This window comes from Papio anubis, chromosome 9 (assembly GCF_008728515.1).
Source record: "Papio anubis isolate 15944 chromosome 9, Panubis1.0, whole genome shotgun sequence".
Lineage (NCBI taxonomy): Eukaryota > Metazoa > Chordata > Mammalia > Primates > Cercopithecidae > Papio > Papio anubis.
This window is the reverse complement of record NC_044984.1, coordinates 50,894,284-50,906,113: the sequence shown is the minus strand read 5'-3', so window position 1 is coordinate 50,906,113 and position 11,830 is coordinate 50,894,284. Positions and strand designations below refer to the sequence as shown.

Here is an 11,830-nt window from a genome sequence, read left to right as displayed (position 1 = left end):
GCTATAGCTGAGACTCTCAATTGCTTATGTGACTAATCCAAGAACTGGTCTAGCCCACTGAGAAAGGAACAAACTGTACCATGGACGAATGGGCTAGTACTGCTACCTCAGGACCAGAGCCACTAGAGGGCTCTGGTACTTCTTGGCGTGCCTGTTCTTTATAGCTTCCCTGAAGGAGGTCCCAAAAATAACAAGAGGTGGTCCTGAGGGCATCACATATATGGGAGGTCCGAGACCAGATGATTCTGTCCTGAGATCCCTGCTGCAACTGACCTTCTGAAAAAGTCTATAAATAGGCAAGGGGGTGGGTACTAGGTCCTGGCTTGTAGAATGTGCTACTATAGTTAGCAGGGACACTGTGTCCAAGAGGCCTTCTTACACCTTCACTCCCCCAGGAAAAGAAGCCATAACTTCCTTCTACTCTATTATATCTACATTATTGCCCCAAGAAACAATATAATAAACCAAATTCACACTGTTACAATTTATTGAAATTTTATAAAAACTCAGGCCAAGTGGAAGAATAAGGTACAACTCAGGAGTACAAAGACAACTCCGTTTCCGTTCAGTACTTTTCTCCTCAGCACTGATGGTAAGAAAGCCCCTTGCTCTCTAGTAGCCAGGCAGCATGGACTTATAGTCTTAAAATGAGGCTTTATGTATCTCAGGCTGGAGGCAGGTTGCCTTTTCTCCTGAGGAATCTCAGGCAGGATAAAAGTTCCTTACCACTCAGTACCTCTGTGCCAGAAGAAAAGCTCAATTTATTCAATCCTTAGAAAAGTTACTATCTTCCCCTGGTCAGACACTAAGGTGTCTTGATAAGGCCCAGAGACAACCACATAGTCCTTATTCTAATTCGTAGTGAAAAGGCTGCAGGCATATGGTGCTCCTCCGATGGGCCTGACCCTTTCCTAAGCACCTCTCATTTCCACATCCTTTGCCTTCTCTTTCCCCTAACATTTCCAGCCAGCATAGAACCCAATTTCTGGGGAATTGAGAGGAGAAACAGTATTACGAACACAGACTCCTTTCAAATTGGAGCAGGAGCCAAACCAAATAAATAAGAGAATTGCGAAGGGAAGTGGGGTAGAAGGGAGGTCAGGGAACAATCCCGTGCCTCAAGTCTGGTGCACTTCATGGAACATCAGTTCACGGGGGATGGCCGTTTCTGGACCAAACTTGGTGGCTGCCCGACGCTCAAAGGCAGCAACATTCTGTTTGACAACCTCATCAAAAAACATGGTGGCCAGCTGGGAGTGCAGCAGAGAACGAAATTCAAAGGAAATCTGGGAACGGGTAAGAGACAGTCAGAAACTTCCAGACAATGTTGGATAGTCCCTGGCCAAATGCAATGGGGGTTACTGTTCCTCAGTGCCTTTTCTCCCCCTTTCCATCTAGTTCGTTGGATCCCCGTAAGAGCCCTAACTTGGGACTGAGCACAGAATACAAGTCTGACACAAGCTCAGACCTGTGGAAATTAACTAACTTGGGAAATGCTAGCTATACTTAAAAGAATAACCCTGTCAGGTTGGTGCAGTGGCTCACGCCTGTAATCCCAGCACTTTGGGAGGCCAAGGCGGACGGATCACCTGAGGCCAGGAGTTCGAGAGCAAGCAGCCTGGCCAAAATGGTGAAACCTTGTCTCTATTAAAAATACAAAACTTAGTTGGGCTTGGTGGCAGGCGCCTGTAGTCTCAGCTACTTGGGAGGCTGAGGCAGTAAAATCGCTTGAACCCGGGAGGTGGAGGTTGCAGTGAGCCGAGATCGTGCCATTGCACTCCAGCCTGGGCGACAGAGCAAGACTTCATCTCAAATAGATAAATAAATAACCCTGTCACAGTACCCCAGCCCTTCCCCATACCCAGTCCTAGTCCTCTGCTACACAACCTCCTGACTCACCGAAAAGTCCACAGTGCAGGTTCGAGGATAGGCAGGAATACCAGGGCTGAATCGCCAAATGGTCTCTAAGTGGTTGAAGAGCTTGCCATCAGTACAAACAGCCTAGAATAGGATAATCAGGTAGTTAAATAACATTACTAAGTATAGGATACAATATAAAGGAAAGCCATTTTCCTTCTTTCTGATATTAGGGAAATACTTGACACATGGAGATAAAATCATCACAAGGAAGGCGAAAATAGCACTTTAATATGAAACTGCTAAAAAGAAAAAATCCAGTCCATCCCTCTCATACAGGCCTCACCTTGACCATGTGAGGTTTGACCATGGAAACTGCAGAGGTGTAACGTTCCATGACAGGTGGAAAGCCAACCTCCAGCTGGGCTTTCAAGTGACCCTTACGGCTGGATACCACCAGAGACTTCTTACACCAGGGCACAAACTCACGATACTCCTGGACATTGGACACCACTTCATACATCTCCTGCATTGAGTACCTAGGAGAAGAAGAATCACAGGCCAAGGAGCTGCCAGCTGGGTCAGGTTCCTCCTTGCTGTAGGCCCCTAATTCATACCTTTGCCCACTAACCATGCACCTTCAGGAACTAGAGATCCCAAATAAGCCTGGATGAATAACTTCCCAAAAGCAAATGTGCAAATCCTTATGATATCGTTACCTTATATTTTGCAGTTTACAGAATGCTTTTGCATTCATTATTTTGATTTTAAGAGGGACCATCTAGGGAGAACAGAGAGGCTGTCAATTTTACTGGTGATCACACAAGGATCAGATCCCAACTCTAACAATTTTTTTAACAATGTAGCCTTAGGTAAATTACCTGTGTCTCCATTTTCTCACCTGATTTATAGGTTTGTTGTGAGGATTAAATGAGAAAAATCTATGTAAAATATCTAAGTCAAGCTGCTAGCATGTAGCAAGTGCTCGATAAGTTAGCTATTATGCTCAAAATATATTTAAAAGGTTACGCTGCAAATATTTACACATACTATGTACCCATAAAAAATTTTAAATGGTCACCAGAAAACACCCTGTTTTTTGTTTGTTTTGTTTTTTGAGACAGTCTTGCTCTGTCGCCCAGGCTGGAGTGCAGTGGTACAATCTCAGCTCACTGCAACCTCTGCCTCCCAGGTTCAAGCGATTCTCCTGCCTCAGCCTCCCAAGTAGCTGGGATTACAGGCACCCACCACCGTGCCAGGCTGATTTTTATTTTATTTTTTTCAGTGGAGACAGGGTTTCACTATGTTGGCCAGGCTGGTCTCGAACTCCTGATCTCAAACAATTGGCCACCTCAGCCTCCCAAAGTGCTGGGATTACAGATGTGAGCCACCGCACCCAGCTACGCCCTGTTGTCTTAAAGTATAGTCCAACCCTAGTTTCATTTCATTTAAGCACATGCACAGCAACCAAGAAGGGAGAAATTAAGGTCGGGAGGGTGGCAGAGGAGGATTGAGGGTCAGTATTGTAGCTGGGGAGGGGGATGGCTAGAGATGAATCTTGCCCACTGATGATACCCTGACATTCTTGCCTGGACATGGTTATTTGGAGGGAAAGGGGAAGTGGAAGGATGCAGGGCAGAGAATGCTTACCCCATGATTCTACGCTCCGAGTAAGCCTTTCGCTTGTTGGTGAAGGGGGCAGCAAATCCCATGAAGGAACGGCTCCACGGTAAGCCAGCCTCAGCCGCCAAGATCTGGGCAGCCCGAGGCAAGAGGAGGCTGCAGGAGGTCAGAAACCTAAGACCAAAGGAAAGAGGAGCCAACCTTATAGTTCTTTGTAATCCTCTATCATTTCTAGGTGAAGGGGAAGAATAGTGCATCCCAGACGAAGGTCGTCCAGACAAGCTTTCCCCCCAGCACCTGCTGCAGCCCGCTAGGCTCTCTCTGGCCAGGGAGTCACGAGTGCAAAAGGTCGAGGGCAGCTAAGGACAGGGCTGGGGGCGGGGTGGAGGAGGATGAGAAAAAGCGGGGTGTGTGGGAAGTGCTAGTTGCTTTTGACTGGGCCTACGCTACTGCTGAAAGCTAAGACTCTAAGGAAGCATCACTGTCCCCGGGGATCCCAGGGCGCCCGCAAGGGCCAAGAAGAGGTTGGACACTCACCCCGAGGACTTCCCTTCTCGTACAACTTGCAAAAGCATTCTCCAAAGCTCTACATTAGCTCCCAGGGCATGATTGCTGCCAGTCCCCGCTGCGCCTGCATCCCAGTATAGCACCCCTCCACCGCCGAACCCCGGGGTCCGCAGCGACCCGGTGCCCTCAGCCGCTATCGCCAGCACCTCCCTCTCACCTCATTGGTCGCGGCGGCGGCGGCAGAGGGCCTGGGGGCGGGGCCGGGCGCGTGCCCGGGCGGAGGGAGAGCCGGCAGCAGCGCTCGGCTGCTGCGCGCGTCCCAACAGGGACCCGCCGCGAGCCCGCCCAGGCCATGCGCGCGACCCTGCCCGCCCCTCTAAGTTCTGACACCGGCTGCGCCCTCCTCACTCCAAAAGAGGAGCAGCAAGAGGTAGCCGCCTGGCTGGTTGGGGGCCTCCGAGCGCAGGGGCGACGGGAGGCGGCAGCACCTCTCGCCTTGCTCCCGTGTAGGCTGCCGGGTAGGCTAGAACTGAAGCCGGGATCGCTGCTCCCGCAGCTCTCGGTACCCCCACGTCACGCTGTTGCCATGGCTCGGGCCTGGGAGAGGAAGGAAGGGGACAACGCCGCCTGTCGGGAGATGTAGTTCATACCTCTGGCGAGAAAGGGCGCTGGGGTGTGCGTTTGAGAAGTGCAAAGATGGTTCAGGGGACTGAGGTCGCCTGTGGTCACAGGACCCGATACGTAGGCACAGAGGCGACTTCGTGGGCGTGTCTACAGCAGATATCTGTAGATCCTCTGAACGCCGCTCTTAGAGCCTTAGGTTCTCTAGGGGGGCAGAATGAATAGGATAAATGTATATATGAAAGGGAGTTTATTAAGGAGAATTGCCTCAGGATCACAAGGTCAAGTCTCACATTAGACCGTCTGCAAGTTGAGGACCAAAGAAGCCAGTGGTGGATCAGTCCAAGTCCTAAAACCTCAAAAGCAGGGAAGCCGGCAGTGCAGCTTTCAGTCTGTGGCCAAAGCCCTGAGAGCCCCTGGCAAACCACTGGTGTAAGTCCAAGAGTCCAAAAGCTGAAGAACTTGGAGTCTGATGTTCGAGGGCAGGAAGCATCCGGCACGGGAGAAAGATGAAGGCCGGAAGAGTCAGCAAGTCAGCTTCTTCCCCCTACTTTTACTTTTATTTATTTATTTATTTGAGACGCAGTCTCGCTCTTTTGCCCAGGCTGGAGTGCAGTGGCATGATCACGGCTCACTGCAACCTCCACCTCCCAGGTTCAAGCGATCCTCGTGCCTCACCACCTACCCCAGCCTTGCCCCCGCCCCAGTACCTGGGATTACAAGCATGCGCCGCCATGCCCAGCTAATTTTTGTATTTTTAGTAGAGATGGGGTTTCGCCATGTTGGCCAGGCTGGTCTTGAACTCCTGACCTCAGGTGATCCACCCGCCTCAACTTCCCAAAGTGCTGGGATTACAGGTGTGAGCCACCGTGCCCAGCCCTGCCTACTTTTTCTAGCGTCGCTGGCAGCGGCTTGGATGGTGCCCACCATTGAGACTGGGTCAGCTTCTTCCAGTCCACTGACTTAAATGTTAATCTCCGTTGGCAACACTGTCACAGACACCCAGGAACAACACTTTGCATCCTTCAAACCAATCAAGTTGACACTCACTATTAACCATCACAGAGCCTTTATCATATTCGGCCTTGTTTATAGTTAGAAGCACTGTTCATCCTTGTAGCGTCCACAAGTGGTTAGTGCTGTGTTCTACATTTTTGGGAAAGGAGATTAACATTCCAAGCTCTGAGCTAAGGCTGCATAGTTTTCACCTTTAATATTTATAGAAAGAAGTCAAGGTAGGAAGAACCAGATATTCTTAGGACAGAGAACCATCTTTGTCTGAAAAGTGTGCATTTGATGAAGAGTGAGACCTCATGGACAGAAACCCAGGCAAGTAAATATCACTATACTGCTTTTCATGATTCAAGAAGAAAAAAAAATACTCTTGGGTGAGCACGGTGGCTCACTCCTGTAATCCCAGCACTTTGGGAGGCTGAAGCAGGCAGATCACTTGAGGTCAGGAGTTCGAGACCAGCCTGGTCAACATAGTGAGACCTTATCTCTACTAAAAATACAAAAATTAGCCAAGCGTGGTGGCGAGCGCTTTTAATCCCAGCTACTCGGGAGGTTGGGCAGGAGAATTGTTTGAACCCAGGAGGCGGAAGTTGGAGTGAGCTGAGATTGTGCCACTGCACTCCAGCCTGAGCAACAAAGCAAGACTCCATGAGAGAAAGAAAGAGAGAGAGAGAGAGAGAGAGAAGGGGAGGGGAGGGGAGGGGAGGGAAGGGGAAGAGAAAAGAAAGAGAAAAAATGCTCTTGATAAAAGTCAGGTGAATAAAAGAAAAAAGGAGAGGAAGAAAGAAATCAACAATTAGAAAGAGACTGGGCTAGGTACAGTGGCTCATGCCTGTAATCCCAGCACTTCGGGAGGCTGAGGTAGGAGAATCACTTGAGGCCAGGAGTCCAAGACCAGCCTGGGCAACATAGAGACCCTTGTTTCTCCAAAAACAAAAGAGAGACTAGAATTAGGTGGGTGCAAAAGAATGGTGGTGCCTGCTGTTGAATTTCAAGAAATTCATGCTATTACAGTACAAACCTTTCCTCTGCTTGCTTGCTAAATCTTCAGTCAAGCTCTCCACTTTCAGGAAAGCTTTCCCTGAGAAGTGTTTTGTGTGGTGCTTATGTGGAGGGACAGGGGATAAAGTAAATAAGACTGTGTTGCAGCCAGGCATGGTGGCTCATACCTGTAATCCCAGCACTTTGGGAGGCACAGGTGGGTGGATCACCTGAGCCCAGGAGTTTGAGACCAGTCTGGGCAATATGGTGAAACCTTGTCTCTACAAAAAATACAAAAAAAATTAGCCAGGCATGGTGGTACATGCCTGTAATCCCAGCTACTTGGGAGTCTGAGTTGGATCACCTGGGCCCAGGAGGTTGAGGCTGCAGTGAGCCATGATTGCACCACTGCACTCCAGTTTGTGTGATGGGAGTGAGACACTGTCTCAAAAAAAAAAAAAAAAAAAAAAAAAAAGACTGTGTTGCAATGCTGTTCTAATTAATGTGGAACAGACATCTGGTCTAGAAAGAGGGTGGTTCTTGGGCCTGGCGCGGTGGCTCAGGCCTGTAATCCCAGCACTTTGGGAGGCCGAGGCGGGCGGATCATGAGGTCAGGAGATCAAAACCATCCTGGCAACGTGGCAAAACCCCATTTCTACAAAAAATACAAAAAAAAAAAAAACAAAGCCAGATGTGGTGGTGCGCACCTATAGTCCCAGCTACTCGGGAGGCTGTGGCAGAGAATCACTTGAGCCCAGGAGGCAGAGGTTGCAGTGAGTGGAGATCGTGCCACTGCACTCCAACCTGGGTGACAGATGGAGACTCTGTCTCAAAAAAAAAAAAAAAGAAGAGAAAAAACAAAAGGCCAGGCAAGGTGGCTCACACCTGCAATTCCAGCACTTTGGGAGGCCAAGCAGTTGAATCACCTGAGGTTGGGAGTTCAAGACCAGCCTGACCAATATGGAGAAACCCCGTCTCTACTAAAAATACAAAATTAGCCAGGCGTGGTGGCACATGCCTGTAATCCCAGCTACTTGGGCGGCTGAGGTAGGATAATTGCTTGAACCCCGGAGGTGGAGGTTGCAGTGAGCCTAGATGGTGCCATTGCACTCCAGCCTGGGCAACAAGAGCAAAACTCTGTCTCAAAAAAAAAAGTTTGAGCCCATATTCTCTGGATTTCAAGTAAGCAAGGGCCATTGGGTGATCACCAAAACCCATTTTATATAAACTCTTCTGCCTCCATAGCAGTTAGTACTACCAATTCAAAATAATTATTGACCAAATGAATATGTTTTATTATTTATCTATTTAATTTTTGAGACGGGGGTCTCACTCTGTCACCCAGATTGGAGTGCATTGGTGTGATCTCGGCTCATGCAACCTCTGCCTCCCAGGCTCAAGTGATCCTCTCACCTCAGCCTCCCAAATAGCTGCGACCACAGGAGCACACTACCACATTTTTGGTAGAGACAGAGTTTCATCATCTTGCCCAGGTTGGTCTCGAACTCCTGAACTCAAGCAATATGTCCATGTTGGCCTTCCAAAGTGCTGGGATTACAGGCGTGAGCCACCATGCCTGGACTGATGATGGCCTTAAAGGACAGATTTACTCTTTATAATCCCACTCTTGTGTCCAGCCCCACCCCCCTCTGACTAAGGGCTTATACATATGAGACAGCTGCTTTGAATGAGGAATAAGGATCTGGTTGGTTAAAAGACAGAAATTAACTGGGATGCATAACTGAACTGTGACCTCATTATCACTCTGCTTTAACCAAGTTGACTGCTACAGAATCTCCAAGGTCCAATAGGCCTGCCAAGCCAATTTGCTTGCTATCCCCTACTAATTAGTTTAACTAATCACTGCCATTTAAACTTTCCTAGTTTAGTCCCTATGCTTGAAACAACCAATTTCCTCCCATGTCTCCACCATTCTACATCAATAACTTCCTTCAAGTACTGACTCAAGACACACCTCCTCCAGGAAGACCCCGTTGACTGAACCCTTCCTTCAACATTACTCTGAACACATACTGCCATGTAATCTAGCATGTATCGTATATTCTGTAGTTGTTTAACATGTATATGTATGTTCATCTACTAAGTTATAAGCTCCTCATAAAGAGACACCATTACTTCTAATTTTTGACCTCCCAACCAGTTAGTACAGGGCTGTACATCGGATGAGTCCTCACATTTAGTCCTCACATTTGTCAGAAGAAGGAAAACTGAGACTTAAAAATAGGTAGCCATCTGTCTAGAGTTACCCAAATATGAATGCAGTAGTTCAATCCTGAAGGACTGTCCATATAAGAGGGTTTTAACACCACTTCTGGCCTCCTCCTCCCATACCCTGTGTATCTCCCTGAGCCCTGATAGTATCAGTGTTCCCTACATCAAATCCTTTTTTTCCCTACTGGGAAATCCTCTTTCAGTGCTCTAAATAATATTAAAAATAACTCTTCTAGCCCTTCCTCCTCCCTCTAGTTTCCCAGAGAACCAGGCTGGCAACATCTCTTGTTCACCTTCATCCCCTAGCCAGACCCAGGCACGTGACCCCAGCTCAATCCCTGACTCCAATTCCTCAGGTTACCAAGAGTTATTTTGGGCAATGGATACCATGTATGCCCCTCCTTCTCATCCTCTGGGCCATATCCTAGTTTAGCCCTTCCTGGAAGGCCCATAATACCCAATAGCCAAGTCCCAACACCCATACCCATTTGATCCTTTGCTACCTTTGGTTTCTGCTGCTGCTTCATCATCATCATCAATCATCAAATATTAAATGCCTGTTTCTCTATACTGATATTCTGGAGCTTAAAAAAAACAATACCTTTTCCTTCGGAAAGCTCAAAATAATTTTTTTTCATTAAAAAAAAAAAAATTTAAAGTCCATGTTAGAGAAGACTCTGACTCTGGCTTACAAGGAGTTTAAAATCCACTTTATGGCCAGGCGTGGTGGCTCACACCTATAATACCAGCATTTTGGAAGGCCAAGGTGGGCAGATCACCTGAGCTCAGAAGTTTGGGACTAGCCTGGGCAACATGGCGAAACCCTGTCTCTACAAAAATTAGCGCGGCATGATGGTGCCCACCTGTAATCCCAGTTACTCCTGCAGCTGAGGCAGGATCACCTGAGCCCAGGAGGTTGAGGCTGCAGTGAGCTGAGATCACACCACTGCACTCCAGCCTGGGCGACAGAGCGAGACTCCATCTCAAAAAAAACAAAACAAAACAAAAACAAAAACAAAAATCAGTAGCCAGGTGTGGTGGTGTGCACCTGTGGTCCCAGCTATTCAGGAGGCTGAGGTTGCAGTGAGCTGACATCAAGCCACTGCACTCCAGCCTTGGCGACAGACTCCAGCCTAGGTGACAGAGTGAGACCCTGTTTCAAAAAAAAAAAGGTAAGAAAATGAGACCCGGGTGCAGTGGCTCACACCTGTAATCCCAGCACTTTGGGAGGCTGAGGTGGCCGGATCCACTTACGAGGTTAGGAGGTCAGACCATCTTGGCTAACACGGAAACCCTGTCTCTACTAAAAATATAAAAAAATTGCCTGGCATAGTGGCGGACACCTGTAGTCCCAGCTACTTGGGAGGCTGAGGCAGGAAGAATAAGCTGAACCCGGAGGTGGAGCATGCAGTGAGCTGAGGTGCCGCTTTCCCGCCTGGGCGACACAGCAAGACTCCCATCTCAAAAAAAAAAGGTAAAAATGAGAAACAAAGGTGTACAATTTTTTTTTTTGAGGCGGAGTCGCGCTGTATCACTGGGCTGGAGTGCAGTGGCCTTGTTCGGCTCACTGCAGCTCCGCCTCCCGGGTTCAGAGACATTTCTCCTGCCCTCCCGGCCTCCCGGTAGCTGGGAGGACTACAAGCACCTTCCACCGCGCTCCCGGCAGTTTTTGTATTTTTAGTAGAGACGGGGTTTCACCATGTTAGCCAGGATGGTCTCGATCTCCTGACCTCGTGATCCGCCCGCCTCGGCCTCCCAAAGTGCTGGGATTACAGGCTTGAGCCACCGCGCCCGGCCAAAGGTGTACAATTTAACCAGATTGTGGCAGTATAAACTAAGTATGTAAGTGTTAAGGAGAACAAAAGGAAAAGAGCCTATTAACCAGGGGAGACTTCCTAGAAGAGGTAAGTTTAAAGCAACATTTTATTTCTTTGTAATTTTTGTGTGTGCATGGAATCACGGAGTGATTGCTCCTAAGCAATATTTTAACTTTTATTTTCAATATGGTAAAAAATTTAAAAATTCTAAAAGGTATATAGTGATAGGTAAATTTCCCTCTCATTCCTTATTTCCTGTACCCCAGTTTTTCTTTCAAGGAAAAAAGGACTGTTACTAGTGTCTTAAGTATCTTTCTAGTAGGAAGGCAAGGGAAGGCTTTTTTTGTTGTTGTTGAGACAGAGTCTGCCTCTGTCACCCAGGCTGGAGAGCAGTGGGTTCTCCTGCCTCAACCTCTCCAGTAGCTGGGATTACAGGTGTGTACCACCACACCAGGCTAATTTTTTATATTTTTGGTAGAGATGGGGTTTCACCATGTTGACCGGGAAGGCTTTTTTTTTTTTTTTTTTGACAGAGTTTCGCTCTTTTTGCCCAGGCTGGAGTGCAATGGCACATCTCGGCTCACTGCAACCTCCGCTCACTGCAACCTCCGCCTCCCGGGTTCAAGCAATTCTTCTGCCTCAGCCTCCCAAGTAGCCGGGATTACAGGCGCCCGCCACCATGCCCGGCTAATTTTATGTATGTTTAGTAGAGGCGGAGTGTCACCATGTTGGCCAGGATGGTTTCGATCTCTTGACCTCGTGATCCGCCCGCCTCGGCCTCCCAAAGTGCTGGAATTACAGGCGTGAGCCACCGCGCCCGGCCAGGAAGGCTTTTTAAAAATGTATTTTCGCAGGGTGCGGTGGCTCACGCCCGTAATCCCAGCTCTTTGGGAGGCCAAGGCAGGTGGATCACCTGAGATCAGGAGTTCGAGACCAGTCTGACCAACATGGTGAAACCCCCGTCTCTACTAACATACAAAAATTATGGCCGGGCGCGGTAGCTCAAGCCTGTAATCCCAGCAGTTTGGGAGGCCAAGATGGGCGGATCACGAGGTCAGGAGATCGAGACCATCCTGGCTAACACGGTGAAACCCCGTCTCTACTAAAAAATACAAAAAAACAAAAAACAAAAAAAACTAGCCGCGAGGTGGTGGGCGCCTGTAGTCCCAGCTACTCCG

At 48.4% G+C, this 11,830-nt stretch overlaps 1 protein-coding gene across 2 annotated transcripts; it reads right to left on the bottom strand.

Moving 5' to 3' along the window:
- Positions 1-469: 469 nt before the first annotated feature.
- Positions 470-4,597, bottom strand: COQ10A (coenzyme Q10A). Of its 2 annotated transcripts, none has more exons than XM_003906599.2 (5): positions 4,205-4,597; positions 3,508-3,654; positions 2,204-2,396; positions 1,900-2,001; positions 470-1,286 (listed from the first exon to the last, which is right to left on the bottom strand). In XM_003906599.2, the coding sequence occupies exons 1-5, from the start codon at positions 4,339-4,341 to the stop codon at positions 1,119-1,121; spliced, it is 747 nt and encodes a 248-aa protein (XP_003906648.1). In that variant the 5' UTR covers positions 4,342-4,597; the 3' UTR covers positions 470-1,118. The 2 variants fall into 2 exon arrangements, with proteins under 2 accessions (XP_003906648.1, XP_003906649.1); XM_003906600.5 differs by lacking the exon at positions 4,205-4,597 and adding an exon at positions 4,018-4,195.
- Positions 4,598-11,830: the final 7,233 nt, after the last annotated feature.

Excerpts from the sequence above, each read along its gene's own strand:
- COQ10A (XM_003906599.2), bottom strand. The coding sequence starts at position 4,341 with ATGGCCTGGGCGGGCTCGCGGCGGGTCCCTGTTGGGACGCGCGCAGCA. Across the intron at positions 3,655-4,204 it reads CCGCCGCCGCGACCAATGAG|GTTTCTGACCTCCTGCAGCC; the intron begins GTGAGAGGGAGG and ends CTTTGGTCTTAG. Across the intron at positions 2,397-3,507 it reads TCGGAGCGTAGAATCATGGG|GTACTCAATGCAGGAGATGT; the intron begins GTAAGCATTCTC and ends TTCTTCTCCTAG.